The sequence below is a fragment of the Haliotis rufescens genome, unplaced genomic scaffold, assembly GCF_023055435.1.
Source record: "Haliotis rufescens isolate VD_foot unplaced genomic scaffold, xgHalRufe1.0.p SCAF_2, whole genome shotgun sequence".
In the NCBI taxonomy this organism is placed as follows: domain Eukaryota; kingdom Metazoa; phylum Mollusca; class Gastropoda; order Lepetellida; family Haliotidae; genus Haliotis; species Haliotis rufescens.
Window position 1 is genome coordinate 77,639,088 of NW_025963890.1, and position 16,633 is coordinate 77,655,720.

A 16,633-nucleotide genomic window follows, 5' to 3' on the forward strand; every position below is an offset into this window, starting at 1 on the left:
TCGCAACGTGGAACATGTCAAATGTAAATTGTTGTAACTGCATTGATTGAAACAATGCACATTCTCATGCTTACCTTTCTGACAAGTCGGACCGGACCATCCATCGGAACAATTTGCAGGTTCGCAACCGGAAGTAGAGTTACAATTGACCAGGGGACAGTAACACTGGTAGCTGCACCTGTAGCCGTATTTACCTGGCGTACAGTCACCTGTAACAGAAATGATGAATAAAGTATATGCATTAGGTACAGACCGTTACACTCCACGTGAGACCACATTCGTCATATTGGCAGTTTCATAGTCTCCGCAGTGACGAATAGACAGACAAGGACATTTCTGCTCGCCCAGTACTTTATTGAACAAGTTATGTGTTCAAAGAAATAAAAATATGCCACAACAGACATCTGATCATACAGATATGTTATTCTGCATTCCACATGATGTCAGAAAGAGCCTAGCTCCATATACCACTATCCAGAAGGACGTAGACGTCAAAGGCCGTGGTAGGGTCACAAGTCAACAAATGCCAGAAACGTCTTATATTTTATTCCGCCAACCGCATACTTGTTTAATGTGAAACATCAGTAAACAGTGCTGTGTAATGGGCTAAAATGTCCGGAGCGTTATGCTGAACGCCGGTCACATACTTACATGAATATATGTGTGATTCAGTACGTCTGTGGGTAAAATAATGTTCACTGAGTGAACACATTTTAATGGTGGCACACATTTTGCATAAATTACTCCTCACTTTATAAACAAGATGATTGTCATCTGAACTATGAAAGAGAAATACACAGATTCAGTCTAAGGTGAATCCGAAATGATGCAGTACTTAGACCTTCACCAATTTACTTAAACCCACGGTATGGTGCTAAATGCTGGAAACATTCTCAGTAGTTGTCAGCATCGGTCTGGGACCGCTCCTGGCTTCTGATTGGTCGGTTTGGTCACATGACCTCTGTGACCTCTGATGACGTCATCAGGTCACGTGCAGGGCATTGTGGGTCATGCACGCGCATCCAAGAGGGCGGCACATCCGTTTCCGGGGAGGAGGGGGAAACCCAAAGAAGCGCTCGTACAATATGATAAGATCAAACATTGAAAGAAGCGCGTGTAAAATCCTGGATGTACAGTTTTTTCTTTTTCTTTTCTTTTTTAAGAAAAGAAAAATGTAGAAGCAGCGGTGGTGGTGGTGGTTGAGGGAGGTGGTGTCGGCGGCGGAGGGGGAAGGGAGAGGAGGGCGGCGGCGGCGGCGGCGGCGGCGGCGGCGGCGGAGGGGGAAGGGAGGGGAGGGTGGCGGCGTCGGCGGCGGAGGGGGAAGGGAGGGGAGGGGAGTGCGACGGCGGCGACGGCGAAGGGGGAAGAGAGGGGAGTGTTGCGGCGGCGGCGGCGGAGGGGGAAGGGAGGGGAGGGGAGGGCGGCGGCGGCGGAGGGCGAAGGGAGGGGAGGGTGGCGGCGGTGGCGAAGGGGGGAGGAGGAGGGATTAAGGGTTCTTTGTTTTCTTTTGGTGGGTGTGTGTCGATGGCATGTGTTATAGTTACAACACACCAAGACGAGTTGTTTGGGCAGTAAGAGCACGGTTTGGCTTGGAATTTGATTGACAGACAAAAGGACCGAGGGGCGGATCCCCGAGTTTTCCAAATTGGTCCGACCCTTGTGTTTGTTTGTTTTTTTTCATAGGAAAGAACTACATTTTCAATGGGAGAGGAAGCACAACTCGGCTCGGGTGCTGTCTTCTTATTAGTCAGATTTCGACCAATCAGAGACCTTCTATAAATAGATCGTCTTGTTTGTGTATATACAGGAAGGGCTGACGTTCATCAGGCACTCATCGCCACCATAACGGACAAGCAGAGTACACGCTATCGTTTGGAGAGGAAAGACACCACACGCTCCAGGCGGTTAAAAACTGCTAACCATACGTATCGTTTAACCTTCAACCCAGACTACTTGGACACCGTACCACCGGTCGGCGTTCCCATAGAACTGCCGGCTTTATTTGACAGGGTGATCGATGACTTTTATCAACAGATGTCAGGCCAGAAGGGGGATCGTATTGGTCTAGGTATCGACCATCCCACTTTGAACACCCCCATACGGATTCCCTTTCGTCGCTTTAAAGATCTCCGTGGGCTAGATATTTTGCATGCCATGGAAAAAGTCCACCAGTCCAACAAAGCCCTGAACATCAATGCCACCATGGTTGTGACTTTAGTACACGTAGCAGATCCCGACAGGCTAGGATCAGGCAGTGGTGGTCCCCGTCTGAAAAACGTGGTTGGACTTGAAGCATTTTTAACATGCAAAAAGGGTATTGTACGGATCAAGAACAAAGATCAATCCTGTTTGGCAAGGGCCCTGGTGGTGGCACAGCATTATGCCCAGAAGCCCAACCCTCTGACCCCAGAATGGACCAACCAGAGAAAGAGACTGACGAGAACGCATCGAGTCGACGTTAAAGGCATACGGGCATGGGACTTGTTTCGACGCTTTGGCCTGCCTGAAGTTCACTGTCGGGGCCTGGACGACCTAGTACGCGTGGGACGCGCCTTGGCCCACCTGAATTATCAACTGAAAGTCTACAGTCAAGAGGTGGACCAGAGACTGATGTACAAGTGTGATGAGGCTCCACCCAACACCACCGTGCTGCATTTATATCATCATGATCAGCACTACGATGTGATCACTTCCATGCCAGCTTTTTATGCGTCTATCCATTACTGTGAACGCTGCGACCAACGTTACGACCACCCCGAAAACCATCCCTGCACCAAGCAATAGTGCTGTCACCGCTGACTCCAGTCCAGCTATTGCGGGCCCAAGGAAGAGCATGGGATCCCTTGCTTGACATGTCAACGTTGGTTCCCAAATCAGCAGTGTTACATCCAACATCTCCAGTCACCATCAGAGGGAAAACCAAGCGCCTGTCAATCGATTCATTGGTGCCCGACCTGTTTTCAGCTGGTTCGCGTCTTGGAGACCCCCATGGCTCATCTTGAGTGCTCAGATGAAGAACATCCCTGCTAAGTGTGTGGAGAACCCATGACCCCAGACCATTGCTGTTACATGACACCTCTCCGTGAAGCCCACAAGGAAGAGGAGGGGAAGGAAGAGAAGGAAGGGGAAGTGGGGGAAGAGAAACAACATCAAATACGAGACAACGTCAAATACGTGTTCTATGATTTTGAATGCATGCAAGACACGGGGGAGCACATTCCAAATTTGTGTGTGGTGCAGTTAGGATCTGGACGATGCATTGGTGAAGCGAGCAAGGAGTTGTGCGAACACTGTCCATGGAGAGAAGAGGGTTATGGTCCCAGCCGGGAGATCGTGTTTCGAGGCCCTACCACGCGATGTGATGTGTGTGTGTGGTTGACAACGCTGGCTGAAAAAACCAAGAAGAAGAAGAACCAAGAGGAAGAGAAAGATGCATGCAAGGGGACAACAGCATGCAAGGGGACAACGTCACGGCTTGGGAAAAGAAAACAGGATTGAACCCTCTCAACTCATTCACCCACAAAACGTCAGCAACGTTCATCACCCCAGGTGGAGGAAGAGGGGAAGGGGGAGGATGCCATGGAGATGGATGCGCCCACATCGTTGGAGGAAAAGGGGAAGGAGAAGACAAAGACGAAGATGAAGAACACAACCACGGTCCAGAAGGAGGAGGTCATTTATGTGATGGCACATAATGCACGATCCTATGATTTGCACTTGATCCTCGAGGGCCTGTACCCACATCCGGTGACACTCCCCACCAAGATTCGAACTGGACAACAGATTTTACAGGTGACCCTGGGACGCTTGTGTTTCGAAGACAGTTTAAATTTCATATCCTACCCACTGAAAGCATTTCCAAAGAGCTTTGGGCTGAAAGAACTGAAAAAGGGGTATTTTCCACCCTTTTTCAATTCCCGAAGCCAACCAGACCCACAGAGGTCCCTATCCACCAGCTGTCATGTACGATCCTGATGGCATGTCCAGTGGCATACCCAAAACGTGCAAGAAGGAGCCTTTTTTGACTTGCAAGGAGAACTCTTAGCCTACTGCCAGAGCGATGTGGATATTTTGAGAAGGGGATGCGCTGACTTCCGACAGAACGCCATCAGGACGGTTCGCATGGATCCCTTTGTAGAAGTGATGACAGCTGCTGCGTTCACCATGAAATTCTTCGGAAAACACGATCTGAAACCTGATACCATAGCAATTCTTCCACCTCAAGGCTTCCAACCCAAGAGAAACTATTCCCAGGCCTGTATGCACTGGTTAAGTTATCTGATGGAGACTGACCCCAATCTGCACCTCCAGCTCGCCAGGAATGGAGGTGAAAAAGAGTTAACGTGTGGAGAGACCGGTATAGTGTGGATGGCTACGATCCAGCGACAGGCATCTACGAATTCTTAGGGTGTTTCTGGCATGGGTGTCAAACATATCACAAGACCAAACGTGGAGAACGTCATCCCGTCCTGGGCACATCGTTGGGAGCATGTTATACTGACACACGCTACCGCCTGAGTCTCTTGAGCTAGCACCCTTAGGTGAAACGGATCGTCAAAAAAATGCAACAGGAGGATTACGCTTTGCGTGCTTTCTTGCAGGGACCCCACTTTTTCCACGTCCCTGGACCACTCAACCCTCGCGACGCCTTCTATGGAGGACGCACCAATGCCACTCGATTATGCTACGAAGCCCAAGAAGGACGACCATCAAGTACATCGATATCTGTTCCTTTTATCCTTACATTTGTAAGACCGGAGCGTTTCCCATGGGACACCCAACCCTTCTCCATCAACCACCTGCGGACACGTTGTTTGAGCTGAAAAGACTTATCCAATGTCGTGTCCTACCCCCGAAACGACTCTACCATCCGCTACTGCCCTACAGATCGGGTGGCAAACTGCTCTGTCCTTTGTGCCGTACGTGTGCCGATACCAGGTCATGGGTGGGTACGTACGCCACCATAGAACTCCATGAAGCCGTGAAGAAGTATGACTACTAGGTGCTTAAGATCTACGACGTTTGGCATTTTGACACCTTTGTACAGCATGACCCCGACACCCAGCAAGAAGGACTCTTTGACACTTATATCGACCGTCATTTCAAGGAGAAGCTCGAAACCAGCGGATACCCCGAGGGATGTACGGATCACGATGCTTACATCCATGAGATCTATGATAAAGAAGGCATTCGGTTGGACAAGGACCGCATCGAAAAAAAACCAGGACTTCGCACGATTGCCAAGCTCTTTCTGAATTCGCTGTGGGGCAAGTTCGGACAACGGTTAGACTACAGTCAGAGCATCTATATGAATGATCCTCTGCAGTACTTTAGCTTGTGGAGGGATGAACGCAATACGATCAAGGATGCTACCTTTGTCAACGAACACATGGTGGAAGTGACCTATACCCACAAGGAAGAATTCCAAACCCCTCATTCTCAAATCAATGTCGCCATAGCTGCTTGGGTCACCGCCCAAGCACGTCTCAAGCTGTACGAGACCCTTGCCCTGGTGGGTCGCAGGGTCTTGTACTTTGACACAGACAGCGTCATTTACATTCATTGACCCAACGACACGAATCCAGAGCTGGGCCATTCATTGGGTGAGTTTACAGCTGAACTGGACGGAAACAACATCAAGACATTTGTGTCAGGAGACCCCCAAAACTATGGCTATGAGTTAATGAACCCCAGACCCGATGGAACGCGCACGACCTGCAAAGTGCGAGGGTTCACCTTGAATTACAGAAACCAACAACATTTCAACTTTGACACCATGAAAGGACTGATACTTGGACAACGGCCTTGGAAGCAGGGGGAGAAAATCAGCTTGGATTACCCTCATCAAATCATTCGTAAAGGACCTTGGCACGGAAACGCTCTTGTGACCCGACCCACCCGAAAAGACTACCGTACCAAGTACGACAAGCGACGCCTCGTCTACGACAAAACCACAGGGCTGCCTGTAGACACGCTCCCCTTTGGGTACAGAGATGACTAGATCATGTTGGGGTGTCCCGATGTTCCTCATGTTGTGTTGACTGTTGGTGTTTTATTTGGAAAATTATTTATACCATCATGTGTTGCCTCACATGGAAGTGTTCGTTGAAGTGGAAGTGCCACTAGAACGAATTGAAATTGGGGGTGGGGGGGGGGGGGGGGGGGGGGGGGGGGGGGGGGGGGGGGGGGGGGTGCGTGTGGGACAGAAACCAGCCAATGAGAAGGTCGGATTTTCGACCAATCAGGAAGCAGAGTGTCAGTGCCTTTAAATACGACCAACGTTCCCTGGCCATCACTTTTCACTGAACGGTCCAAGCAACAACACCATCATGTTCCGGCCACTACTACAGTATGACAACAATGGCTACTACCGCATCACCATCAAACAGAAGAAGAAGGAGAAGGGGGACAAGGACAAGGACGTTCTCAATGGCGAGCATTTCCGTCGTGCAATGGCGGACATCCTGGAGGAGTGGTTAGTTCTACATTGGGAGATGATGAGAACAAGTGCCTTGTACAAAGCTTCCCATGACTGCATGCATGAGAAGTTAAAGAGCGTCGTGGACACATTTCTGCCTCCGGGGTATGACATCTGCATCCCCAGCATGGAACTCTATGTGGAAAAGTCAACTCCAACACCTGAAGCAGCAGTACTCACAGCATCCATACTCAAAGCGGCAAAAAAAGCAGCAGCACCACACGTCGCAACACTCACCGCAGTGGTAGCAGAGGGAACGTTAAAAGGAAAAGACGTACTCCTCTCAGCACTCATCGCAGCCTCAGCAGCGGCAGAAGCAGCACCCATACTAACAACAACACCCTCAGAAGCTGTGAAAGCAGCACAACAACTCAATTCAGCAATATGGACAGCGATACTAGCAGCAGCGACACCTGCAGCAATAGAAGCAGCAGATGTAGCACTCGTTGAAACAGTAACCTCACATGCACCATTGCTGCAGCAGTACTCATCGCAGACAACAACAACAACAACACCCGTAGCAGCAGCAGAAGCAGCCACCACACAGGCAGAAGAAAATGCAGCTGCAGTCGCAGCAACAACACCCTCACTAAAAGTATTCATCAATGCACTACAGATGTGAGGGCATCGAAGGGGACACCCCGAGAAGCAGCAGCAACAGAAAAATTCGCCTCAGCACTATCCTGGGCGGCAGCAACAGCCACAGCCGCCACACCCGCAGCAGTAGAAGCAGCAACAGCAGCACTCGCCGTAGTAACTTCAGCGCAGTCACCACTACCACCTTCACCATCACCGATGGACACCTCAGATGCAGCAGCACCCACACCAAAACCAGTGGCACCAGCAATGGCACCAGCATTGGCACCAGCAGTGGTAGCCACCACCCCCCACAGCAACAGAAGCACCAGAAGTAACACCCTCACTAACAGAACTCTTCGACGCACTCCACGCAGCAGCAGAAGCAGACGCAGCAACACCCTCACCAGCAGCAGCAGCACCAGAACTCATCTCAGCACTATACAGAGCGGCAGTAGCAGCCGCAACAGCAACACCCCCACCAACAGAAGCAGTAGCAACAGCAGCACTCATTGCAACATTGAGCAGGCTACCTGTGTGATGATGATGACGAAGGTTGTCATACACTTTTTCGGATTGTCCGCATTACGCATTGTTTTGCATTGTTTCGCATTGTTTGCCCTGTATCTAAGTTGAAGTGTGTTAGGTGTCATCATTAAACAGGGATAAATTGAACTGACTCTTTGTGTCTTGATTGATCTCAACTCCAATAGGATGCCGAACCGAGGATAGAGGCTGAGTTGATGTCGTCTACGTTGTCTGTCTGTATATCTGTCTGTCTGTCATGGGTGTGCACACCAAAGTGAAGAAAAAAAAGTAAAGAATAGATAACAGAAAAAGGCCACCCTTGAAAGATCAGCTCCCTGGTGTCAGTCAAACCATTACACGGGATGGAATCTTATCGTCAGTCACATGCATTGTATGGCATATGCATACAATATGCAGCTCATTTAGGTATACTTATACAATGTGCAGCTCATTTAGGTTTATGAATACATTACAGAGCTCATTAAGTATATGCATTCATTATGCAGCTCATTTCAGTATATGTATACATTACGCAGCTCATTTAGATATATGTATACACTACGCAGCTTATTTTGATACATGAATACATTATGCAGCTCATTTGGTTTATGTATGCATAACGCAGAGCATTTATGAACCTGTATACATTTATCTTAATATATGTATACATTATCATTGGACATGGTTGAATGATCCTTCTTTCTGCCATGACTAAATTCATCAGGAATGATCCTTGAGACAGTAGCTGTTCAACACAGAATATAAAACAAAACCAATGGGATCAGTGTTGAGGACAAAGTAGGATAACTGTATTTGAAGGATTTTTAAGTTGCTGAAACATGTTGAAATGTTTGACAATATATACGCCTTTCTTATTTCGTGTACTTGCAACTTTTGAACTTAACACTATTATTACAATGAATTAAATATTCATGAAAACCAAGGTGGGCAGGACAAACACTTGCTCAAATATGAAGAAAAATGCAGACGAATGGCTGCATGGTGAGGTCTGTTTTAGCAGGTAATCGAGACTGGTTATAATCCGGCGGTGACGTTTTGCATTAACATGAAACGTGAATCGCCCTAGCTACGGCTGACATGTATTCAGTCTCCTATTTACTAGCGTCCGATGGCGTTGTTTCCTTCTGCTTTCTGCAGTCGTAGGATGAGTTTGCCTTTCTGCAATTTCCCAGATACATACATGCTTACTGTCTTCGCGGACACCTGGTGTCCTCACAGTGATCAATACAAACAATTTTCATTCATATTTTGCCTGTTTCGCCCAACGAAAACCCTGTACTTTTATAGTCGTCATGTTCCTGTTTCAGATGCATATCATGTGCTACTATCACCTCGTCAAGTTGATGCGTTTTGGCAAATTTGCAAGTTTGTTATCTGCATTTTGTTACTTGCGTGTGACGACTGTGAAAATAGTGATATGTATTGACAAAATATTACATTATATCCATGCCATCTGACGCACAAATGATTACAGCTATTAGGCGTGTCTTTTTGGGTTGTGTATATTACCTGAGATAAGATGATAATAACGCTACGATCTCGACCAGTGGATGATCACGTTATAAAAAAATGAAAAGAATGTGGAAATGTTGATATGCTTATTCAAACAGACAGCATACTCTTAAATACATGTAAATATAAATTTCCATTACAAGAGTATAACCAGCCCAGATTTTTGCCGTAAACGATTCTATTTGGAGTAAAAGGCAAAATAGCTGTTTAAATTATATGAATGAACCACTGAAAAACAGTGATCACACCATATGTTCTCGAAATTGGTAAGTGTGTCCTGCCTTAACAATAGCACCCGCGATTCGTACAATTTGCATGAAAAAGTATTATTGCCTGGCGCAGTACAGCAGTACCCCTGCTATGCAACATCATCCCGTAAACAAACCAGAAAATCAGGTGACCGATGAACCAGAAACTCCAGTGGCACGAGAGAACCATTACTGATTTGGTTAAAACAAATAAAAGCGATACGTTAATGTTGAATTACGTCTGCTGTGTTCAAATGCAGATATTTTGCTGCTTACAAGAAAATAATGTTTTTAGAAACATATTGATATTTCTTTCGTAGTTGACTCAGCACAGCTAAATGCTACTATGATCAATTCTACGTTTATGATAATATTCATGAGGACAGGTGAACGCGTGCTGTATGGCATATATGCGTATGGGTATTGAATCACTACCCTGATACCCTAAACCAGGAAGAAGATTACTCAGTGTCAAGCTTTCACTGCTGGGTGGTAATGTTTGTGTGCGATGAGCACCCAAGCGATGCTCTTAAGTATCAGGAAGATATTTTTTCAACATACAGTGATGCAATTTAAACGAGGTTGCGACAGAATCTGAATGCCTATGTGTAAGGATATGTATTATCCCTTCAACAGACTGTTCGTAGTTGCACAGATAGTATATGTGTTCAAAGATGTAAAGTTGTTTCGATAATATATGTGTTCACAGACATAAAGTTGTATAGACGGTATATGTGTTCACAGACATACATTTTAAGGATAGAACATACGTTCACAGATTAACAGCAGTCAGTAACGATACAGTCCGACATCGCCTGAAGGTAAGACAAATCCGCAAAGGAAAACGGAACAGACTACACGCAGCAGCTACCATGTGTTGTGTTTCGAATCGCTGTCGTGGTGTCAGTCACTACCGTTACAGATTTTGATGAATGTGGTCAAGCATCTCAAATCTGTATATCAAAATATAATTACTTCACAAATAGATTACATATTGTTTCAAGCACACCTCTCCCATATATTTCATATAGAATACGTGACGTCATGTAATCATTACTATCACTAAGTATATTCACTGTCATAAGGAAAACCAGTTTGTGCAAACATCTTCCTGAACGATACCCGAGTAGGCTACCCATGAGTGAGTGTTTTCAATGTTTTGTCACCCCAGTGTCACCAACTTTACAGACATTACACATTACTTCCTCGACCATCGTGTTTGGGACACCGTATCAAAACCTTCACATCCTAACTCTTCCTACACCAGCGTCAGTTATACAAACCTTATCCCTGACATAATAATATGCTGCTTTAAAGTGCAACTTCTCATTTGCTCTTGAGAATTATGCGATCCCGATTACACTGTAACTATTGTATCATGACTGATGCTGCACACTAACAATCACTAACAGCTGGTGATTTTGCCGTGGTAGGGTTAATGTAGGTAGGTGTGACACGACTGACTCGTTTTGTGTTTAACAGGTGATACTCCTTTTTAAAATTACCTGTAAAAGGGAGCCAGTGTCCTGTTCACTAAACAGTTGTTGCGTTTGAAACACCGTGAACTGACACGTTTCAAAACATATCAGTGACACCACTTGACTGTCATAACGTACATAGATATTCGTCACTATTATAATCGTGTTTCTAGTCTCTCCATTTCTGACAGTTCTACGTTCATTCATCCATAAATGAATCATTTCTAAGAGTGGGGAAGGATGCAGAAGATATCAATAAATATAGCTATCGAGTGACACAAAAACACACCAAACATATCCATTATTGGCAACTGTCCTGACGATGACATTTCCAGCTTTTCTATCGAACGTTTCGAATCAGCGTATTACGTGAACTCGCTTGGATAATGTTTTCCTTATCCTGAATAACGCCAAATAACCCAGTGATTGGAAGATATCAGTTCAACAAAACAATGTCGTCTGAAATACCGCTCTGTCTAGGTACATAGTCTGATACCAGATGAATGATATTTAGCAGCTGGTGCTGAAACACCTAAGGGTGAAGAACTTACTTACCTGCTACGTAACTCAGGCTGGCGAAATACAGAACACCGGCCCACACCGCCATGGTCACATACTGCAGCACACACAGGAAGGAGATAACGTTTCTATTCATTGTTATATGCAGTAGATTTCACAAAAGTGTCGTTCGTGTCGGTTTTCCTGACCACGGCTTAAGTATGTAATAATACTATTAGAAGCATGTACGCGTCATACAGATGACGCTTACACACGATGCTGAATGCATGAAGACAATCCATACAGATGCAAACATAATAAAAGGCTCACGCCGCCAACGTCACATACTGCAGCAGAGACCAGGAAGAGGACCTGTTCATTGTGTGCAACCATGTAGTGACATTCTTTAGACAAAGATGCTATAATGAATAATACGATTAGTATCATCACTTGTTTTAAAGTAGACATATGTTGTTTAAGCTGGCCTACATTGACGAGTTTCTCCATTGGGTGAAAATAACAGACCATGCATGATGATTCAAGGAGAAACGTGTTTGTTGGGAACTTCGTGCTTGTCGTAAAAGACAACAAATGTACATAGTAAGTGTGGCCTGGCTTATTGCGTGTTAAAGGTGTCGAAGACTGTTGCTCGCGATATCAACCACTGGTTTGCTTGATCCTAATTGAATCTTTGCAAGTTGTCTTGATCATGAATGTCATCATTGTGGAAAATAATATTTATTGCTTTGAAATTGATCGACTTCATAACAGTGAATATTTCTGACATATTGGAAATTTGTGAAACTGAAATCATTTACTTTAGATTGAACGGCATTCTCCTAAAGCAAAATGTGAGCTCTCGCACATGTATCACCCGTACACGTTCCTTTGCAACTATTGACCCAAGGAACTATAGACTGCCAGCTAACAGATACCACGACAACATATTTACATATGGATAGTGTTAGTTCGACTACTCCCTGTGTTGAAGGTGTTTTACACAAATTGTAGCAGATAATTGTTTTCGCGACACGTACATAACAATGAAATTTTATGTTCAAATAAGCGTGTTTTCGCTTTTTATTTCACGAGTGACATAGCCTTAAAACAGGATGAGATAGGCAGTGTTTACTAGAACTGCTTAATTATCCTACAAATCAAAATGTTTCTGCTATATTTTCTTTCTCAAACTAAGAACTCAATCTGAAAACTGATGGGCACCAAACCACTTCGTTACGTTATAATGAAAAAGCGAGGTCATCACCCATTGGCTGTTGGGATAATCTTCATGGAGGAAATATGCATATAGAGACATACGGACATTACTTTCGCTTTTTCTTTGGTTTGTACTGTATATTAGTCAGATGTCAGTCAGTCAGTATGTCAGTTTAATATGGGCTGAAAGAAAGGGGCAGAGACGATGGGTGTGGTGCTGACAAACCCATGGTAATGATAAGGGATCATCTATGAAATAGTAATATTGTCACTAAGATCACGTTAAACGAAAATAGGACAGAAGCAGTTCAAGTAGTTGTGTATTGCATCTCATCGTAATGCGTGAATATGAAAGATTCTACACGTAATGACAATTATCATGCTGTATATTATATGATGCATCTTTCCACCGGGATAATGCACCTGAGCACAAGTCTGTTGTCGCCATGGTTTCACTGCATGACTGTGTCGTAACACTCATTGAGTGAGTGAGTGAGTATGGTTTTACACCGCTTTTAGCAATATTCCAGCAATATCACGGCGGGGGATCACCAGAAATGGGCTTCACACATTGTACCCATGTCGGGAATCGAACCCGGGTCTTCGGCGTGACGAGCGAACGCTTTAACCACCAGGCTACCCGACCGCCCCCTTAAACTCATTGAACATTCCAAATAATCACCAGATTTGTCACCATCAGATTTCTACCCCTTCTCAAATTTGAATAAAGAGCTGTCTGGGAAGGACTTCTGCTGTAGAGGAATTTGCAAAGCCCCAGGCGGAAGTCTTCTACACAAATGTGATCCAGGCACTCCAGCATCGTTGGCAGAAGTGTGTGGATTATGTTGAAACATGTTTTTAAAACTAACTCAATTTATGCAGTCCATTTGAGTTAGGTACAGAACGTTTCAGCCACGCCCGTACGTCCCACACAAGCCTTATGCTGGGTGTTGTGAAATAAGAGTATAGACCATGAAATATAAATCAATACCAAGTACTAGAACCAAGCTAGGTGTTGACGACAAACATCCTATGCAAGAACGTTTATTTCTGTATAACTTGACATCATAGTTCATGTCACATTTAGTGTGGCAGTGTATTTTTTTGTTTAACAATCATTGTGACTGTGTTGCATTGTGTCTGTTGAGATTCGGCAGACGTCATTGCATTGTGTTTGGACAGTGATCTTTAGTCAGGGGGTGCTATGTTTAGATGCTTGTGTGGTGTGTATACTTCTGGTCCGACTGATCTGAAACCAGTCTCTACAAAATCAATCAAGGTTAAACGGGGAACCAAATAGGTTACTGGAGCATGAATTATGGGTCAGATGATTAGGAAATGTCAACATGCAGTTAATCTGCTCGATGGCCACGTGTTTTGCCGTCCCTTGTCATATTGCCAAAAAACGACTATGCTGTACACAACGTGTCGTAAATGCTTCCTTCAGGCAGCACAACATCATACAATGCATTGGCAAGTAATAAACCGAGACCATTTAAACATCTGAGACATGACTGGAAGACGTTTTGGTCGTCAACGGCATACGCCTAGTCGAACTTGGCCAGTCGCTGCAAGAGGAGTTGGAAAGACTCCATCAAATCGCCAGTGTGAGACTCATACGCAGTATGCATCGCCGAGTGAATGAATGCTCCTTTAACTTTGAAATTATCCATTTCACCCCTTTCGATTGCCTTTTAGGATCGTTGGCTGTCATAACTTCTACCGTCAAACGTCATTGCCGGTTGTAATGTGTTCACAAATTGTTCATTTTTATCATCTAACTGTTTCTAGAAACTGATATATATATTACAATTTAGAAAAGTTGTTGTTATTTCCCTCTATCCCCAGTTGATTTATGAACATTGAAATGTGTTTATCTCTGGCCACAATTAGAGATGGTAAGTGAGTAGGTACAATATACTACGTCTCAGCATGAGTCCCTCAATTCCCAATAAACTTGAACTTAAAGATTATTTATGCCTTAACAAGAGATGGTTTTAAAGGAAACGTTCCAAAGGAAAACCATTCCTTGTACATTGTTCAGCACCTACCTGACACACAGTCCAGCACACAGACACAGATACACAGCAGGACTCCGAGCCTGTGCCCCTCCATCTTGACAAGTGAATATGTACACCAGGAAGTTGGACGCTTTGTCCTACAGTCAAGCTCTGACAGTCAACGCTGTGATAACATTTACTCAATGCGCAGATTATCCACAACGGTCATGTACAGTATAGTCGTTCTTCTCGCCAAGAAAAGACGTACATAATATGATACTTTACAGCTGTCGGCAAACTCTTCTTTCTCCTGCTGCATATTGTGATGACAGTGTTGACTAGTCACGATTATGACTTCACAGCTGTCGGCAAACTCTTCTTTCTCCTGCTGCATATTGTGATGACAGTGTTGACTAGTCACGATTATGACTTCACGTCGGTTCAGGATGTCAAACCCATTTCTGGTGTCCCCTGTTATGATATTGCTGGAATATTGATAAACACCTACAACATATATTTGTCAAATTCCAGGCAACTGCACATTGTGCATTGTGTAATGAATCATTTAAACCACATTAGTCATTTGTGAGTGTTTCGCGCCACTAGGATAAGTATATGTTGTGAAATGTTGCCCTTACAAAGAAATTGAATCAACTGCAACTTATACGTCTGCGTAAAACTACTTTGGATGATGTTATGTCATACAGTAAAATAATTTATAATATGCCAGGATGCCAGCAGAATTTTGCTGACCATACAACGCTGTGTAACAACAGGGAATAAAAAGGGTATCTTGCTTTGTAATATACATGCTAATGACCAGACAGTTCATTACACTAGCATGTTCAGATACGACACTGCTCATAATCCCAGCAAATCAAATAGTTTCAGATCAAGGTTATGCATTATGCATACACGAAGCAGTGAAGCTGCTGACTTAAACCAACGGCAGGCAGAGGGGTCAGTCAGATAAGACTCATGACTGTGATAAAAGAGAAGATAAGAAACAATTCGGTCGTTACTAGCATCACCTGAGGATGGAGTAGGCGTGATGTTATAACTTTTCTGAATTACATGTAGACACATGGCAAGAATTCTAGTTGGATACATGCTCATGGGCTCTACCAGTAGTATAGAAAGCTGTACATTGTCAATACCGCGATGCCTCAGTCATGTTTATAGGCTGGTGTTTACTACAGCTGCAGGACAGACCTCATCTCTCTTGAAACTCGACTCATGTGTCACGTTATCATTAATGGGTTGGTCGTCAGTGTGAATTCCTGCAGGTCCGTTAGCTTGTGGCAACTAGGTTTTTTAGACATGGGTAAAGCCATCACCAAATGTAAGTACCAAACACACTGAACATCATTTGGCTGAGAACGGACGTCGTGTTTACCACTGTCATGTAATGCTTCACTATTTGTACCAACTCCAGATCTCTTCAAGGGATTGGCTTCGGATCCTGACTGCAACCATCACGACCATCATTCACCAAACCCCAAGACAATGTCAGCCATTTATGTAAGTCATATGTTTTAACACTGTTTCAACGTATCTTTAATGTTGGTACATAGACGTTAACTAACATACGAGTGATAATTCATATTTCATTCTAGACTGACTGAAACATTAGAGATCATATTGCCGATTAAAATTTGATGTCTGTTAATGATGTAGGGATTGTAAAGATAATGAGGAGGAACTGGAGGAAGTGGTATGCTGCTTGAGCAAACACAACAGTACAGTGGCATGTTCCAGTGTGAAAATGATGTCTCTTCAAAATATGTTTGCAATGGTAAAATAAAGCTAGGGAAGGTTTCATAACTGAAGACCATCAGACAGACAAAGGAAAATGCGTTCTTGCCTCGAAGGAAATATCAACGGTTAGTAAAAGGGACAAAAAACTTTCCAAAGCAACAAGAAATCTCTGCCATAATTTTACAATTACGATTGTATCATGTGTTTATGAATAAGTATAAAATTGTGAATTGCATCGGGCATCTTTATTTTCACTGATGCATCAAATCTGGAATTGTCCTCCACATGACCACTGTGACGGTTTCAGGGGTAGGCTTGGGG

At 44.4% G+C, this 16,633-nt stretch overlaps 1 protein-coding gene across 11 annotated transcripts in view; it reads right to left on the reverse strand.

The window, feature by feature from the left end:
- The window catches only part of LOC124125703 (multiple epidermal growth factor-like domains protein 11), a 41,146-nt gene extending 26,193 nt beyond the window's left edge, over nucleotides 1–14,953 (reverse strand). For 5 of the 11 annotated variants that reach the window (XM_048400583.1, XM_046489060.2, XM_048400584.1 and 2 more), the window contains exons 1-2: nucleotides 11,397–11,519; nucleotides 75–209 (exon numbers count right to left, since the gene is read on the reverse strand). In XM_048400583.1, the coding sequence (XP_048256540.1) occupies nucleotides 75–209; nucleotides 11,397–11,496 (235 nt within the window). In that variant the 5' untranslated portion in view covers nucleotides 11,497–11,519. Of the gene's footprint in view, nucleotides 1–74; nucleotides 210–11,396; nucleotides 11,527–14,605 lie in introns of those variants that run through there. The other 6 variants (XM_046489057.2, XM_046489056.2, XM_046489058.2 and 3 more) reach the window with 5 other exon arrangements.
- Nucleotides 14,954–16,633: the final 1,680 nt, after the last annotated feature.